We start from the raw sequence: 19,306 nt of genomic DNA on the forward strand, positions 1-19,306 counted from the left end.
ATATCTCATAGTAGGAAAGAAATGATTGGGGTGTAGGCCCCGATGTATGTTCTTTCCTACTTAGCGGAAAAGAAATGATTGAGGTGTGAAGCCTCGATGTATTTCTTAACCGTTGTTTAGAGAAACGATCGTGGTGTAGGCCTCGATGTGCATTCTCTAAATATTCACAAAAAAAAAACTCTTTTTGTATCTCCTTTACTTAGCGGAGAAGAAATGATTGAGGTGTGAAACCTCGATGTATTTCTTAACCGTTATTTAGAGAAACGATTGTGGCGTAGGCCTCGATGTGCGTTCTCTAAATATGCAAAACGAAACTCTTTTTGGTATGATCTAAGTCACAAATTAAATCCCCTTAAAAAACACCAACCAAAAACACTTCAAAAAACCTAATAAATGTTCAGACTTAAAACAAAAGTGAGGAAGTGATGCGAGACCTTGTAGTGGGTTCTCGTCATCATGGAATCACCCTTAAAAGATACAAACCGATCTCTTTTTCTCTTTTCTTAAGGGCAAGTTATCTCCGCTCCGTTGCATCCTAGGCGATCCCTTATGCAAGAGCGTGAGCGTTAACGCCGCCCAACTAAAAAACACAAAAACAAACCGAAAATCTTTAGCCGAGCTACGGTAACTCTGATTCCTGAAAAGGATACGTAGGCAGCGGGGTAGGGCCCGTGCGAGTACGATTCTTTATTTTCCCTACATTCTGCATTCATTTCGCATTTAGGCATAGACATAGATATACACCCTTTAGATAGAAACAAACATAGGTGGATACCATCGAGTACGATGGGCGCGAGGGGTGCTAATACCTTCCCCTTGCGTAACCGACTCCCGTACCTTGATTCTCTGGTCGCAAGACCCTGTTCCTTCCTTTGTTAGGTTTCCTGGTATTCCTTTCCCTTATGGGATAAATATATTGGTGGCGACTCTGTTCATTTTTCGCGAGCGTGCGACAGCTGGCGACTCTGCTGGGGATGTTGCTAGACCTGTTGCTGGTCCATCCTTAGCGAGTCGATCCTAGCCTGCGTTTGTTTGTTTATTTACTGGGTGTTTATTTGCTTTTATGTCTATACCTTGTATATATGTTTGCATGTTTATTTTTCTGCTTGCATATCATGTTTATTTCTGTTTGCACATCATGCATATGGATTATATTCTGTGTTCCTTGGGGTCTTCTGTTCTGTTTTGCAGGTTGGGTGGGATGTTCTATGAGGTAAAAGGTCCATTACCCAGACCGAGCATACACTTAGTTTAGCGTGGATAGTTATGTTGGCTCTCGTGGCGCTTGGCACGTAGAGTTGGCATAACATACCACAACCAGGAGAGAACTCGGTGGGGCGATCTCTGTCCGGCATGCTTATGGCCGTAGGCAGGCGCTCTCATTGTTTGTTCGAAATTCCTGGCGACCATTAGGGACCACTTGTCCGTGTCTAGGTTCACCTGTGAGTGGGGAGGGATATACATGACAGGTACCGTTGGTGACTATTGTTCTTATGGCTGTGTGGCACCTATGCCGAACCTTCGACCTTATGATGTGTGATTCTGCTCAGAGACGACACAACAACTCTCTCATATTGGGAGAATCTCCATTGCATCATTTTCATCATGGCATATTTATTTTCCAAAGAAAAAAGAAGAAAAGATGTAATAAAAAAAAAAGAGAAAAAGGAAAAAGGAAAATAGTATTATTTCTCATATGCATGCCATTTTTCAGGGTATCCGAGGTTATTACTTTTCATCCAGGATGGCTAACAACGTGACCGCTACCAGAGAAGCTACAAGGCGTACTCACACTTACAGTTTCCATCGCGAAGGCTTGATTCAGTTGGGGCAATTGGGTGGATTGATCACTGGTCATAATAAAACTGTGTTCACTGAGAATTATGGAAACATCTTGACTCTTTTGGACTCACACGTCGACGAATGGGGATTGTCTACTCTTCTTCAGTTCTATGATCCTGACTTGCGTTGTTTCACCTTCTCAGGCTATCAGTTAGCTCCCACTCTCGAGGAGTACTCTCACTTCCTCAATATCAGAATCCAACACAAGGTTCCTTTCGTTTGCGTCCCAGAGAAGCCTGATTTGGACCACATTGCCAATGCTCTTTATTTGAGCATAGGAGATGTTCATGGAAATTGGAAAAAGAATGGTAGCACTCAGGGTTTCTATATGAGTTTCTTGGTTGAGAAGGCCCAAGAATTGGCTAACAAAAAGATGTGGGAGGCCTTCAACGCCCTTCTGGCCGTTTTGATTTATGGGATCGTGATGTTCCCTAACATTCACAAGTTCGTTGATCTGGCTGCTATATGTCTTTTTGTGGAGAAGAATCCGGTCCCTACTTTGCTAGCCGATACGTACTATTCTGTTCACTCTCGATATGGGAAAGGAGGAGCCATAAGAAATTGTTTGCCGTTGTTATACACCTGGTTTAAGTCCCACCTACCTGCAAGTGGTCCCTTCATTACCTCTACTCAGAAATGGCCTCAAAGGATCATGGGGCTTACCGGAAATGACATTGTCTGGTGTCCCACTGGAATGGATGTGGAGAAAGTTATAACTAGCTGTGGTACTTTTGACAACGTTCCTCTCATAGGAACAAAAGGTGTTATCAATTATAATCCTAAGCTAGCGCTGCGTCAATTGGGTTTTGCACTTGAAAACAAGCCTTTGGACAAAGAGATATTTGAATCCGTTTGCTTTGAAAAGGGAACCGATCTAAAAGGTTTAGAAAAAGTGGTGAGTGCCTGGAATGACATCCACACAAGTGATCAGATTTCTCTAGGTGAGAAGAATGCCGTTGCCAAACAGGCCTACACGGATTGGGTTGAGGATAGAGTTAAAGATCGTCTGTTGCCTTTCCCGAAGGTTAACCCATTGTACGAGCAACCACCTAAGATTCTAATTGCCACCGTGCCTGCTGAGAATCGTATCCAGGTAGATATGGAAAGCACCCAATTGCATGAAAAGAAGTCAGATGCGCAACCGAAACATTGTCTTGTGGACCAGAAAAAGGTTGAGTTGACACACGAAGCCAAAATGCTGAAGGGAGGATCTTCCAGAGTTCAAAAGAGGGCTAGAACGGAGAAAGGTGAAAGGGATACTACTGTTATTGTTGAGGATCACCAGGAGATCATAAAAAGGGCCATGAAAGAGGCAGAAGAGAAACTCAAGCGAGAGTACCGAGAAGACTTGAAAGCTTATAAGCTCAAGGTAGAAAGGGACGCTAGAGTTGAAGTGAAGAATCTGAAAAAGAAACTGGAAGAAGAGACCACTAAAAGAATGGCAATTGAGACTCAACTGAAAGGAAGTCACCTCCGCAATACTCGACTAACAGAAGAAAATGCCAAGCTCAGAGATCGAATGATGGAGGACATATCTGAGAAAGATTATCTCCCAGAATGCAAAGGATGTGACGAACTCAGGGAGTGCTGCAAGAAGCTGGATGGGCATTTGTTTCGCAAAGATGAGGTGATCCAAAGCCTTCTTAAAGGAAGAGATCGAGAAGCAACCAAGAAGCTGTTTGATGAAACTAAGAAGTGGAGCGATGAGCACTTCAGACAAGGAGGACCTCTGTTTTATATTCAGATGGATTGATGTTTGAGTCTGTATGTTTCGACCACCACCAGACTTGTTGGATGGGGTCTTTTATTTCCCTTGTTGAACTATCTTGTTGATGTATGGCTTGCCCAAGTTTAAAATTCTTGTTATGAATAAAAAGAACCAGTTTCTCTTGACACTTATCTTTTGTCACATTGTTAGCTATTCTGGATCAATATTAAATCTTGGATACTCTGAAAATGGCACATCACGTCATACGCACACATGCACTCATACATTCACATTATCACATTGCATTTTTCAGGTTATTGTACAAGAAACTAATTGGGGTCCCTTTCAGACATTCAGATTTCTTTTCCGACGACGAAGCTGACTTTCTTACATCCTTACCGTACCCGGAGCAACGAGAGACTCATGGATCAATTCGAGCAGAACCAAGCTGCCCTCCGTAGGGATATGGATGTTATGGGGGAGAGAATGGCCCAACTTATGGAGACTCTCCATGCCGTTGTTCAAGGACAGGATGAACTCAGAAAGAGTGTCGCTAGTTTGGTCAAAGATACTCCTACCAATTCTGCTGACGGAGGGGTGAAAACTAAAGAGACTCCTATTAATGAGACACTTAAAGTGGTGGACGACCACCATGAGGTTATTGATCTTGAACATGATCTCACTGCTGAGTTGACCGAGACTGCTAAGATGTACCAAGCTCTTGAAGAACGCCTTAAAGCCGTTGAGGTTGCTAAAACTTCGAGTTTTAACACTGCTGCTATGTGCTTGGTACCTGGGATTGTTATTCCCCCGAAGTTCAAGGTGCCAGATTTTGATAAGTACAAGGGAGTTACCTGCCCAGAGACTCACATTCGTTCCTACTGCCGTAAGATGGCCGCTCACGCTGAGAACGAACCTCTGCTTATGCATTTCTTCCAGGATAGTCTCACTGGAGCCCCGTTGGAGTGGTATATGAAACTCGAGAGATCTAATGTCAGTACTTGGGGAGAACTTGTTGATGCCTTCTTAAAACAATACCACTACAATACTGCTATGGCTCCTAGCCGTGCCCAGCTGCAAAATATGTCACAGAAATCTGAAGAGTCTTTTAAGGAATACGCCCAGAGGTGGCGTGAACTTGCTGCTCGAGTCCAACCTCCTTTATTGGACCGAGAATTGATTGATCTGTTTATGGGAACTCTAAAAGGGCCGTATCTTCAACACATGGTTAGTAATACTTCTCCTTCCTTTTCGGATGTGGTCATCATTGGTGAGAGGGTTGAGAACTGTGTCAAAGCTGGCACCATTCAAGGTGTTACTAATCCTAGCAACTCAAGTGGTAATGGTAAGAAGCCGTATTCTGGGTTTGTGAAGAAGAAGGAAGGTGAGACTAGCACCGCTTCTGTTGACCAAAGCCGAGCTCCTGCATATTCTGCTGTTCCGCCTCCTTATTATCCGATGCCTTATGCTGTTCCTGGTCCATATGTCCCTCAAGCATATGCTGCTGCTCTTCCACAACCATGGATGGCACCTCAACAGCCTTTCGTACCACAACAACAAGTTGCTGCTCCTCAGAATCGTCAACAGAACCCTAGGCCTCAAGGTCAAAGAGGCCCGCAAAGAACAAGATTCCAAGATAGGCGTATCGATCCGGTTCCGATGTCATATGCTCAGCTTCTCCCTCAGTTGCTTGCTGGTCAATTGGTACAACTCCGTGAACTCGGACCTCCACCTAGTCCTCTCCCTCCCGGTTATGATGTTAATGCTCGATGTGAATTTCATTCAGGGGCTCTAGGCCATACTATTGAAAAGTGTAGAGCATTCAAATTGAAAGTTCAGGATCTCCTTGACGACAAGCTTATCTCGTTCGCTCCTACTGGCCCTAATGTGCAGAATAATCCTATGCCTCCTCATGCTGGTACGACCAATGCTATCGAGTTATGTGATGATCAGATCCTAGTAAATGATGTTAATGAGGTCAGGATGCCGCTAGCAGTTATCAGAGAGTATCTTATGCAACAAAAGGTTTTGTGTGAATTACATGATTACTGTCTGCAATGTTCTTCTAATCCTGAGGAGTGCACTAGGTTGAGAGAAGAAATCCAGGAATTAATGGATGAAGGTGTTCTTAGAGTGGAAAGGGTCGTTCCTGTCAAAGATGTGGCTACTTTAGAGATCCCTTACTACCCTGCTGAGATATCAAAAACTCAGGACACTTCTTTGATCATTCATGCTCCGAGTACTCCTTTGGTCATTCAGGCTCCGAGGACTCCGTTGGTTATTCAGGTTCCGAATGTTCCTTCGACTCCTTCAACCTCGTCTCTTGTTCCCTCTCCTGTGAATGATTCTAAGGCTGTTCCTTGGAGTTATAATGCCGTGTATATTCGAGGGAAGAAGTTTGACTGTCCTCCAGTGGGTACTTCGAGTATCACAAATATTACTGGCACTAGTGGTATTACCCGTAGTGGTCGGATCTTTGCCGCCCCTCCTCCGCCTCCTAAAGAGACCAACAAAGAGGCTAGTACACAAGCAAAAGGAAAGCAAGTTGCTGTTGATCCTCCTGTAACACGTAACGCCCAAGATGCCGAGCAACTCTTGAAAATCATTAAGAAAAGTGATTACAAAGTGATTGACCAACTTGATCAGACCCAAGCCAAGATCTCCATCTTGTCTCTCTTGGTACATTCTGAAGCTCATCGTGATGCTCTGATGAAAGTTCTGGCTTCCGCTCACGTGACTCAAGACATTACCGTGCCTCAGTTTGAAGGGGTTGTGACCAACATTGCTGCAGGTAATTGCTTGGGTTTTTCTGATGATGAACTCCCACCTGAGGGTAGAGCACACAACAAAGCATTGCATATCTCCGTCAAGTGTCTGGATGCTGTGTTGTCTCGAGTTCTGATTGATACAGGTTCTTCTCTTAATGTGATGCCCAAGGCCACTTTGTTTAAGCTGAGTATGGATGGGATTATGATGAGACCATGCACTATGAGTGTTAGAGCATTTGATGGTTCTAGAAGGTCCGTAGAAGGAGAAATTGATCTGCCTGTCTTGATTGGTCCTCACATGTTCTATATTGCCTTCTATGTCATGGATATAAGTCCTTCATACACTTGCCTCTTGGGTCGTCCTTGGATCCATGCTGCTGGGGCTGTGACATCTACCCTCCATCAGTGTTTGAAATTTGTTGTGAATGACAAGATTGTTGTGATCACTGGTGAAGAGGATTTGATTGTCAATAATCTGGCATCATACCGTTATGTTGAAGTGGAGGGAGAGATACAAGAGACACCTTTTCAAGCCTTAGAGATTGTGTCAGTTGACAAACTCCCTGTGGTCGAGAATAAGAAGGAACTCGGAGCGCCCTTCTCGTCTTTAAATGATGCTAAGGCTTTCTTAGAAGCTGGTACTCCCCATAGTGCCCGGGGCAAGCTGATTGATGTTCATGAGAAGCGAGACAAGTATGGCCTTGGATATCAACCATCTTCTTCTACTCAGCTCAGCATAATTCCTGGAAAGAAGGTGATTCCCCCCATTTCTCAAGTGTTCGTCAGTGCAAGCACCAGTTCTGGAAGTCAAGTTCTCGCCGTGGATGATGATGATGAAGAAGATCTCTCCAGATTCATTTGCCATGCTGCGCCTGGACAGGAACTCAACAATTGGACTATCTTGGACATCCCTAGAGTCACTTTTATGGAGATGTAATTTTCTTGTTTCGATAAGTCATGTGCTTCGCCCTAAGCATTTTGACCACTTGTATAAAGAAGGGCCCCCCATGTGTTTCAATTTGTTTAATATTGAATGAAAATCATATCTTCGCATGCAATTACTGTTCCATTTCTTTCATTTTTGTTTTTTACTTTAAAAACTTTTTCAAAAATGGCAAAGCTTTTTCTTTTTTTTTTTCCTTTTTATGTGTGGCATTCTAAGGCATAAATCATCCATCGTGCAGATCCGGCTCGAAGTCCATCAAAAATGATAATGTTACAGTTCCACGTCTTAATATCCTTGAGAATCCAATTGACCAAGCTGATGAGGATAATGGGGAAGATTGTGAAGTCCCTGAAGAATTGGCAAGACTTTTGAGACAAGAGGAGAAATCTATTCAGCCGCATCAAGAAGCCATAGAAATCATCAACCTCGGTTCAGAAGAAGCAAAGAGAGAAGTCAAGATAGGGGCCGCTTTGCAAAATGATGTAAAGAGAAGGTTGATTGAGCTGCTTCGTGAGTATGTTGACATCTTCGCCTGGTCATACGAAGACATGCCTGGTTTAGACACAGATATAGTTATGCACAGGTTACCGCTCAAACCAGAATGTCCGCCTGTAAAGCAGAAACCACGAAGAACTCGACCTGATATGGCTTTGAAAATCAAGGAAGAAGTTGAAAAACAGTTGAAGGCTGGTTTCTTATCTGTGTGTGAATATCCTCCTTGGATTGCAAACATAGTACCCGTTCCTAAGAAGGACGGAAAGGTACGCATGTGTGTTGACTACCGAGATTTGAATAGGGCAAGTCCGAAGGATGATTTCCCTTTGCCTCATATTGATGTGCTAGTTGACAACACTGCTCAGTATTCGGTGTTCTCTTTCATGGATGGTTTTTCTGGCTATAATCAAATAAGGATGGCTCCTGAAGATATGACCAAGACTACTTTCACCACTCCGTGGGGTACGTATTGTTACAAGGTGATGCCTTTTGGTCTTAAGAATGCTGGTGCAACATATCAACGAGCAATGGTGACCCTCTTCCATGACATGATCCATAAAGAGATTGAGGTGTACGTCGATGATATGATTGCAAAATCCCAAACTGAGGAGGAACACTTGGTATATCTTGAGAAATTGTTTGCTCGTTTGCGAAAATTCAAGTTGAGGCTTAATCCAAACAAGTGCACTTTTGGAGTGCGATCAGGAAAGCTACTGGGATTCATTGTGAGCCAACGAGGGATTGAGGTCGACCCTGATAAAGTAAGAGCAATACAGAATATGCCAGCACCAAAGAATGAAAAAGAAGTTCGAGGGTTCCTTGGGAGATTGAATTATATAGCCAGGTTCATTTCTCATCTCACTGACACTTGTGAACCCATCTTTAAGTTGCTGCGCAAAAATCAAGATATCCGTTGGGATGATCGTTGTCAGGAAGCCTTCGAAAAGATCAAGCAGTATCTCCAAGAGCCACCAATTCTCATGCCTCCGGTTCCTGGGAGGCCGCTTCTTATGTACTTAACTGTGCTTGAAGGATCTATGGGGTGTGTGCTGGGCCAACATGACGAGTCCGGTCGAAAAGAGTGCGCCATTTATTACCTGAGCAAAAAGTTTACCGATTGTGAATCCCGCTACTCACTACTCGAGAAAACTTGCTGTGCTTTGGTATGGGCTGCTCGCCGACTGAGACAGTATATGCTGACCCACACCACTCTATTGATCTCCAAAATGGACCCGATAAAGTACATCTTTGAAAAACCGGCCCTTACAGGAAGGCTAGCCCGGTGGCAAATGCTTTTATCAGAATATGATATCCAGTATGTCACACAGAAGGCCATCAAAGGAAGTGTCCTTGCAGATCATCTTGCTCATCAGCCATTAGAAGAGTACCAGTCAATGAAGTTTGACTTTCCTGATGAAGATATCATGAAACTGGATGATAATGAGGGACCCGAACCAGGAGAGCGATGGACTCTCACGTTCGACGGTGCATCAAATGCTATGGGCCATGGTATTGGGGCAGTTTTGACTTCACCTCGTCAAACTCACATCCCTTTCACAGCCAGAATATGCTTTGATTGCACAAACAATGTCGCAGAGTACGAAGCTTGCATAATGGGCCTCGAAGCAGCCATTGATATGAGGATCAAGATCCTTGAGGTTTATGGGGATTCTGCATTGGTCATACATCAAGTAAGAGGTGATTGGGAAACGCGACACCCCAATTTAGTTCCTTATAAGGACTATATCTTAGAGTTGTTGCCCGCTTTCGAGGAAATCACTTTCAATCACATCCCCCGAGAGGAAAATCAATTGGCGGATGCTTTGGCTACTTTGGCAGCTATGTTCAGAGTTAGCTCCCCTAAAGAAGTGCCAGACATAAGGATCCTCCGTTACAAAGAGCCTGCCCATGTGTTCCCTGCTCATTGTCTCACTACTGAAGATGTGTATGACGAAAAGCCATGGTATCACGACATCAAGAGGTATGTTGAGAAGCAAGAGTATCCCGAAGATGCTACGATTGGTGATAAGCGAACGCTTCGAAGGTTAGCATCCAAATTCTTCTTGTCAGGAGACGTCCTGTACAAAAGAAACTATGATTCAGTTTTGCTCAGATGCGTGGACAGACACGAAGCAGAATTGATCATGCGGGAAATTCATGAAGGATCTTTTGGAACTCATTCCAGCGGACATTCTATGGCCAAAAAGATCTTGCGAGCAGGGTATTATTGGATGACAATCGAAAGTGATTGTTATGTGTACGTGAAGAAATGTCACAAATGTCAAGTGTATGCTGACAGAATTCATGTTCCTCCGACTCCTCTGAATGTCCTGACATCGCCTTGGCCCTTTGCTATGTGGGGCATAGACATGATCGGACGGATAGAGCCGCAAGCTTCGAATGGACACAGATTTATTCTTGTTGCTATCGACTACTTCACCAAGTGGGTTGAAGCTGCTTCTTACAAGAATGTAACCAAGCAAGTCGTTACTCGCTTCATCAAGAAAGAGATCATATGCCGATATGGGATTCCAAACAAGATCATCACTGATAATGGGTCCAATCTTAATAACAAAATGATGGCAGAGTTGTGTGAAGAGTTCAAGATTGAACATCACAATTCATCACCCTATCGGCCAAAGATGAATGGCGCCGTCGAAGCTGCTAACAAGAATATAAAGAAGATTGTCCAGAAGATGGTTAGAACGTATAAAGATTGGCATGAGATGTTGCCATTTGCTTTGCATGGCTATAGAACTTCTGTTCGTACTTCAACTGGGGCAACTCCCTTCTCTCTTGTCTACGGCATGGAGGCCGTACTACCCGTCGAAGTGGAAATTCCTTCGTTGAGAGTCTTGATGGACGCCAAACTCGATGAAACAGAATGGGTTCAAACGAGGCTTGATCATCTCAATCTAATTGAGGAAAAACGCTTATCTGCTATCTGCCATGGCCAGTTGTACCAAAAGAGGATCAAGAAAGCGTATGACAAGAAGATTCGGCCTCGAGAATTCCACACAGGTGACCTAGTTGTAAGGAAGATCTTGCCAATTCACACTGATCCAAGGGGCAAATGGACTCCCAACTATGAGGGACCATACATTGTGAAGAAAGCATTTTCAGGTGGTGCTTTAATTCTGACAAAGATGGATGGGGAAGACGTTCCGCTTCCAGTCAATTCAGACTCAGTCAAAAAATACTACGCATAAGAGACCCGCTAGGTCGACGTACCTAGGCAAAATAAGGGCATCCCGGCAAACCAAAAGGGTTTGGGCAAAAATTAGGGATAAAACAAAAAAGAATAACCCGCTAAGTTGAAAACCCGAAAGGGCGACTTAGGCAAAAAGGGGTATCCCGCTGGATTGAAAACCCGAAAGGGCGATCCAGGCAAAAGTTAGGGATCAAAAGCGAGAGGCTGCAGTCTGAATATCCTTCACAAAGACCACTATACGCCCTTGGCAGAATGGACAGATCAATCCAACCACTACCCTTCTGAAGCAAAGCATTGAGAGGATCGAGGATATGGGAACTGTAGCAATATCAGTTTTAGTGGAAATCCGAGCATTTCTCTTTGCCATTTTGCTCTTTGCATTTGTATTTTCTTTTTCGCAACTACCTCATTTAGGAGTTGCTTCCTTGTACAGAAGCCTATTCACAGGCGTTCCATTAATAAAACGATCTTTTGATAAAAAGCTTTCCTTGTTACTTTTCTTTTTCGCATGCGAGGTGTGATTTAATTCATTATTAAACATTGCATTGAAAGCATGGGGGCAATAATCACAAAATCAAAACGAAACATGATGTTACATAAACATAAAAGTGTTCTAAGGGACACCATTTGCGTCCAAACGTTGTTTTCTGTGCAGATTGCAGGTTCTAGCCATCATCTTGGCTCATGACATGCCACAAAGGTCGTCATCATCCCGCGTGAAAGTTCAAGCATATAATTCATCAGTACTGGTAAGCACAAGACGCCGGAAGAAATCCATGTCTCTCCCCTACACGGCGGACAAAGAAGTGTCCATCAGAACCCACGTTTCCCCAAGCAGTATAGGATGTAAGGAAAGTCGAGCAAAGTCACTTCCTCCCCAACAGAGTTATGTTCTAATCCTCCACACAGTTGCCAATCATCTTTGGCACTATGAGGTTTCCAACGCCCACCCACAATGGCGTCTCAAGATCACAAGCAACGGACCCCAATGAGCCTACCCTCCTGTTCCACCAAGGGCCTTTATTTGGCACACTCTGCATATAGTTTCCATTGCATACAGCATTGCATCCTCAAAAGCGTAGCATATCCATTACAATGGATCATTACGCCGTAAAAACTCAAACATGCATACAAAGCATAAGCCAGATAATAGGAGCCAATGTTGAAACAGAACAATGACCCATCCTCTCAAGTTGTTACCTGTACAAACTTTGCCTGATATCTGCTATCATACTACAAACACTTCCAACCGCGGTGCCGATGCGAGGTATCTTCGATCTCTGATAAGTGTCAGACACAATGCCTTCTTCCGTCCCTCGATGTCGAGTCGATGTTGAGTCATAAGATCGCTACGAGATCTTATTCCTTTCCAAAGTGTGGAAAATCGCACGAGATTTTCTTTCGATGTTGAGTCATAAGATCGCTACGAGATCTTATTCCTTTCCAAAGTGTGGAAAATCGCACGAGATTTTCTTTCGATGTTGAGTCATAAGATCGCTACGAGATCTTATTCCTTTCCAAAGTGTGGAAAATCGCACGAGATTTTCTTTCGATGTTGAGTCATAAGATCGCTACGAGATCTTATTCCTTTCCAAAGTGTGGAAAATCGCACGAGATTTTCTTTCGATGTTAAGTCATAGATCGTAATAGATCTTATTCTTTCAGTCCTGAAGATCGTACGAGATCCTTTCCTGATGTCGAGTCGATGTTGAGTCGTAGATCGTACGAGATCTTTTTTTTTTTTTTCTTTCCTTTCGATCATTGTTTCATACAACCATTCTCTTCGAAAACCCCGTGTCGGCACCGTTACCACGTTACAAGCTGTCACCATCCAAATCCATTGCTCACTGTAAATATATCCACCAAAAAACAATAAACTTCTCTTTCCCCAGCAGATATCAAAACAAAATAACACTTACACCATCTTCTCTTCAGGACAAATTTCAGGTCTTTGGTATTTAATCTCCTTAAACCTTGAATGTTCGAAGGGCTGTCGCCAATCTCACTTTCAGGTTCAAGACGATTAAATAGGGGCAGCTGTCATACCCCAAATTTGTCCTACCCTTTAACTTCTAACTGGCTTAGGCTTTACATTCATGTACATACATCATTTAGGTCATAATCCATGCATGCATATCATTAGTTAATCAAAGGCTAGCAAGAAAAGCTCTGTGGCAAAGAATTTCGATCAGGGAGTAAGGAGACTGAGGTGTAATCATGCGGTTCTATGTTCAAGGAAGCCCTCCTGGATTGGGGTTTCTCTCTGTCTCAAGTCAAGGCATTGGTTAAAGGATACTAGATTGCAAATCATCTGGCCACCCAAATCAGGGTTTCTTTGACCAAAGTCAACCAGTTGACTTTCTGGTCAACATTCAATCAGGAATGGCTTCTATGTGTGAAAGGCTCCTCATACTGACTATGTGGATGTGTTTGTTTGACTGGATTTGACTGGAAGAGATTTAATCGGGAATTTCATCAATAGTCGGAAAAACCAGAGCAGTTGACTTTTGGGGGCAAAATCAGAAGAATTATTCAAATATTGACTTTTGGTGGAAAATTAATCAAGAAAAGTCAAATAATGAATAAAATCGAGAGTTCGACAAAAAGTTGCCAAAATAGCAAAAAGACAAGTTTCCAACACTTAGAAAAATTTTGATGCTTTAAATCTTGTTGAGCAGTCCACTTCAACACTGGATTACACGTGGCAAATGGCATTTTTTGGAGAAATTTCCAACATCAAAGTTGTTCCTCTCATGGAGGAGAACAACTTTGTAGTTGGACACTTTCTCATTTGAAGCTTGTATGAAGAGATAAAGTGGTTTGAAGTTGCTGAAAAGTCATTTGAGCCAAGTCACAATTCAGGTCATGGACCAGGTCATGACCTGGCATTTCATCAAACATGTGGCATGCCAAGTTTCAAGTTGATTTTAGAGCTCTATAAAAATGCTATGAATGCAAACGTGGTATGCATCTCTTCCTTGCCATCCCCTCTATCCATTGAAACAAGAATTGAATTGATTGAGCAAATATTGGATCATTTATGAGGCTCCAAAGTGGCACCCTCACACTGGCCAGAAGGCAGCATCAGGCAGGCCAAGGCTCCAGGTCGCGCGCCCAGCATTTGGTCGAGCACGTGGTGGGCAGTTTTCAAAACCAATTTGAGAAAAACAAAAGCATCTTATGAACTCTATACCAATGCCAAGATGTTCCACTCCACGAGGTCTTTACATCGGGCTTAAGATCATCAATTTTGGATACATATTGAAGAAGATATTGATACCCAAAGTCGTGTCCTCGCAAAGCTCCATCTTGAGTAAGGCACGGGCCAGCTTTCGTGTCACGCGCGCGCAGTGGTGTCTATGAGTTTCATGCCTTTTTTTTACTCCACTTCCAAACACCATCTTAAAAGACTCTCAACATCAATCTCGTTCCTTTCTAAGCCCTCTTCACAGTGGTCCAGAATTCAAGTTGAGGGGAGGTTTTGTAGCTCGAGATACATATGCATGAAGGGAGCATCTTGGACATGTTTGTTTGCTAAAGCTCCATGCATGTCCATGCAAATGAAAAAGAAACTTGCTGCAGCACTCAACTCAATTAAAACCATACACTCGTGTCCTTTACTACAAAGCCATGCAAGAGCTTCTCTCCATAAAGAGCAATGCTAAACAACAAGTCCCACACTCATGATACAATCTCCATGCCACACTACACCTATATAAGCACCAAGCATTCTTCACACATTCTCCATTCTTCGTTTTCAGTTTCAACTCACCATTCTCTCATCACTCTCCCATTTCTCCTCTCTTCTCTTTCACCTCCCTGACCACCACCAACCGCCATAACAGAATCCTACAACTAACTCCGGCCACCACTGACCGCCATAACTACCTCCAACCTTCATCTTCATCAACTTCAAATCACCATAACAACCATCATCTTCATCATCAACCGCACCACACACCACCTCATCATCACCTTGCAACCACCACCATCACCACACACAGCCATCAACAATGATCTTCCCTACTTCCGAGTGAAAGTCCATAACTTTGAGTGCTTCTGAGTTTATCTCTCAGAAGCTGGAGATCCTTTCATCGCCATTTTCGCCAAGAGTTGACAAGCGGTACAACGGATATCGCCATCACTGCTTCTGCACGAAGAGAGGAAGCTAAGCCATCCACGATTCGAAGTTTGTTTCTCAACCTTCTAAAGTCATCAGAGCGTGGGAGGATTCTTCTAAAGACTTCGTTCAAGAACTATTCCAAGTAAGCCTTCTGGATCTCTTTTGCATATAGAAATTCGTCGTAGGCTGGTTAGGATGTGCGTGCTTGCCAATAGTATGATGCTTTTTGTGTGAATAACGTTCTCGATTCGGTTAAGTGGATATCGTGATTCTTTGGACGTTTACACCATGTATTTGAAATCCGTGCAAGCAACAGATTGAATTACTATGCTTATCTTGCGCTTTCATGAAGTCTGTGCACGTTAGGGTTTACCAAATGCCTTCGGTTAGGTTGTTAAGAGCAACGTTAAGGAAATCTAAGAGCAGATCCATGACCAGCGTGAAATTCTGGGTTGAAAGGTGTGAGCTTTTATCGTTTCTGGAAAATTTCTGTATATCTCCGCCGTGTGCTGGCCGGAGGAGACGACCGGAGCTAGGCTCCGGCGTCTGTGTGTGGTGGCATTCTGTTATGCAGCTAGCTCACGTGGCAAGTAGGGATTAGTTCATTTTCCCATTTGTTTGGCTAGTTTTGTTTTATTGTAATCATTGGAATGTGACGTGTTAGCATGGGATTGGTTCATTTTTTCTTTTGTTTTAGTGACTTAAGTTTTCCTTGACCAATTGATATATTAAAGTTGAGATATTATATGTCACGTTTAATCAGTAAAAACCATGTGAATAAATGATGCATGCTGAATGAAATAAATGTGAGAGAAGGAATGATGAATTGGGCCACGCGTGTGGGCCTTCCCTTTCTGGATTGAACTCCTTCGTTGCTAATGCACCACCATGTAATGGACAGGGCCTGAACACTCTTACTATCCCCACCCCCCTGAATTAGGCCCAGATTGTTGTTAACACAATTTCAGTTCATTAGGATAATACTGATACACCCCCTGCCTGTTTAGATTTCCTTTTTTATTTTGCTTGCTTTTAACTTTTGTTTCATAAATCTTTTTTAACTCAAAGAAAAAGTACATAAAAGTGGTTTAGGTATTTTAGAGTGTGTGAATAATTGACTCGATTTTCGTTGTTTTTTTAGTTGTTTTAAAACCTTTAATAAATCATCCTTTATAATATCTTGAATTCTCTTTTGTTTTAGGATTTAATTTTTAGTCTCGTTTCTTTTATAGAACTAATTGATATAGGTGTGTTTGTGAATAATAGTTTGTTTGATATAGCTCTCAATTTTATTTGTCGCATATTGATTTTCCTTTACCTATTCCATGTATAGCTTTTTCCTATTTTGTATAGTTTATCATTTTAATTCCCTTGTATAGACAACTTAGACTAGATTTAGAAATAGTTCCCTTCTTTCATTCTTTTCCCTTTCAACTTTTAAAATACTTAATAAATATCGATGAAGATCATACCGTTACTATATCTCATAGTAGGAAAGAAATGATTGGGGTGTAGGCCCCGATGTATGTTCTTTCCTACTTAGCGGAAAAGAAATGATTGAGGTGTGAAGCCTCGATGTATTTCTTAACCGTTGTTTAGAGAAACGATCGTGGTGTAGGCCTCGATGTGCATTCTCTAAATATTCACAAAAAAAAAAACTCTTTTTGTATCTCCTTTACTTAGCGGAGAAGAAATGATTGAGGTGTGAAACCTCGATGTATTTCTTAACCGTTATTTAGAGAAACGATTGTGGCGTAGGCCTCGATGTGCGTTCTCTAAATATGCAAAACGAAACTCTTTTTGGTATGATCTAAGTCACAAATTAAATCCCCTTAAAAAACACCAACCAAAAACACTTCAAAAAACCTAATAAATGTTCAGACTTAAAACAAAAGTGAGGAAGTGATGCGAGACCTTGTAGTGGGTTCTCGTCATCATGGAATCACCCTTAAAAGATACAAACCGATCTCTTTTTCTCTTTTCTTAAGGGCAAGTTATCTCCGCTCCGTTGCATCCTAGGCGATCCCTTATGCAAGAGCGTGAGCGTTAACGCCGCCCAACTAAAAAACATAAAAACAAACCGAAAATCTTTAGCCGAGCTACGGTAACTCTGATTCCTGAAAAGGATACGTAGGCAGCGGGGTAGGGCCCGTGCGAGTACGATTCTTTATTTTCCCTACATTCTGCATTCATTTCGCATTTAGGCATAGACATAGATATACACCCTTTAGATAGAAACAAACATAGGTGGATACCATCGAGTACGATGGGCGCGAGGGGTGCTAATACCTTCCCCTTGCGTAACCGACTCCCGTACCTTGATTCTCTGGTCTCAAGACCCTGTTCCTTCCTTTGTTAGGTTTCCTGGTATTCCTTTCCCTTATGGGATAAATATATTGGTGGCGACTCTGTTCATTTTTCGCGAGCGTGCGACAGTAACATGCTTATGAAATGCTACAACAATTAAGCTCTTGGGTAGTGGATCTTCCAACATTCTCCCTGCAGAAATATGCTCAATTCGAGTATAAATTTCATGGATTTTCTCTCTGACAAACAAGTATTTTATGTCAAAATGCTTTGAGCTTGAAGAGCTCTTAGTGTTTTACGAGAAATGCATAATAGCAGTATTGTCATAGTATATCACAAGTGGTCAAAATATGCTTTCACAAACTTTGAAACTGGAGAATAATTTCTTCAACCACAAAGCTTGATAAGTAGCCTCATAACAAGCGACATACTCTTCCTCTATGGTAGGGGTAGCTTGTAAGAGTATGCTAACACTCTTCCAAGAAATAGCTTTTGGTCGTCAGGGCAACCAACTTACTCAGAGTCAAATTAATTAGTGACCTAGAGTTGACCAGACTTCTTATAGGTTGACATATAATCTCTGGTTCCCTGCAAATAAGACACGACTCTCTTAATAGATTTGCAATTACCCAAATCCGGGTCACTTAAGTATCTCCCTAAAATATTAACTGCAAAAGCCATATCGCAACGAGTACAAACTTGAGCATACATTAAACTGCCAATAGGGGGAGCATAAGAGACATTAACCACTTTAATATTTTATTTATCATTTTATCGTGTATAAACCTTCATGAAAAATTCCATAACTAACAACGATTAATTTAAAGCAACAAAACATTTTTCCATAACCAAACTTAAAAGTGTGACACATTTATTTAAAGTTGGAAAAAGATCAAATTTCTTCTCATGGAAGGTACATAAACTACATCTTTCAAAAGAAAACCGCGTTCAAAAAGTAAAAGCAAATAAACAACTAATATTTCTAGTACAAGTACTTTAGCTCCATCTCTCACACAACCTTAGCTTATGTATCACTTGCAAGTTAGTAAACAAACATTCAGTGCATGGGAAATAGTTCAATATAAAAAGTTTAACTTACTTTAATGTTTCTTATATAGAGTTGCATTTATGAACTCAACAAAGGAGATAAAGAGGATAAAGTGTCACGTTGACAAGTATGGTAGTCCCTAGTCTTATGCAACTTGTCATCTTCACACTCCCTCTTGCGCTATTGGTTCAACAATAAAAACCAGTCTAGGTCATCATCTTTTTCCTCAGATCATCTTTTACGATCAACCTTCACCGGAGTTTTAAAATTTTGAAACATGAGAGACTGAGACCAACACCATTAGATTCGTCTCTTTATCGTCATCTCAACCATATGCATTATGAAAATTTATCCATTCTCTGTAAAGAGAATTTTGCAAAACATGTTCAAAAACGGAAAACAAATTTTAGCAATACGAAAGGAAAATTCATATGTTCAATAAAATTGAACATCCAGAAATCATCTACAGGTCAAGAGCTATATTGTGTTATCAAGATTGAAGCAAATGGTTACTTCTAACTTCCTATGTGAAGTGTGCTAAAAAGGGAAAATCCGAGCTGTTGGTTGGAGAAATTCAAAGCACCTTAGAGCTTGATTTTTGTTGTGTTAGCTTCATAGGAGAATGATGGAGCTAATGGCTCACAGAAAGTAGCTTGAAAAAGCTTTGAAATATGAAAATGAAGTCTCACAATTGGGAGGTTTAGAATGAATCAGACAAGGATGTTCTTGGCTCTCTAAAGCTTGGAAATGAAGCTGGTATGATCCTATATTTATAGGGAGTGTGATGCAAGCTTCAAGTGTCTGGAATGATGCTGAATGATGCAAGCTTCGAGCGTATGGAATGATGCAAGCTTCAAG

At 42.0% G+C, this 19,306-nt stretch overlaps 1 protein-coding gene across 1 annotated transcript; it reads left to right on the top strand.

The window, feature by feature from the left end:
• The first annotated feature begins 1,744 nt into the window (after positions 1 to 1,744).
• On the top strand, positions 1,745 to 18,572 carry LOC131651043 (uncharacterized). Its single transcript, XM_058920724.1, has 3 exons — positions 1,745 to 2,567; positions 2,679 to 3,283; positions 18,519 to 18,572. The coding sequence occupies exons 1-3, from the start codon at positions 1,745 to 1,747 to the stop codon at positions 18,570 to 18,572; spliced, it is 1,482 nt and encodes a 493-aa protein (XP_058776707.1).
• Positions 18,573 to 19,306: the final 734 nt, after the last annotated feature.

Source organism: Vicia villosa, linkage group LG2, assembly GCF_029867415.1.
Source record: "Vicia villosa cultivar HV-30 ecotype Madison, WI linkage group LG2, Vvil1.0, whole genome shotgun sequence".
Taxonomy (NCBI): domain Eukaryota; kingdom Viridiplantae; phylum Streptophyta; class Magnoliopsida; order Fabales; family Fabaceae; genus Vicia; species Vicia villosa.

Bases quoted from the DNA above. Each gene is read 5' to 3' on its own strand.
- LOC131651043 (XM_058920724.1), top strand. From the start codon at position 1,745: ATGGCTAACAACGTGACCGCTACCAGAGAAGCTACAAGGCGTACTCAC. The intron at 2,568-2,678 runs GTACTTTTGACA...CTTTGGACAAAG, and splicing joins GAAAGTTATAACTAGCTGTG to AGATATTTGAATCCGTTTGC. The intron at 3,284-18,518 runs GCAATTGAGACT...TTTCTTATATAG, and splicing joins AAGAGACCACTAAAAGAATG to AGTTGCATTTATGAACTCAA.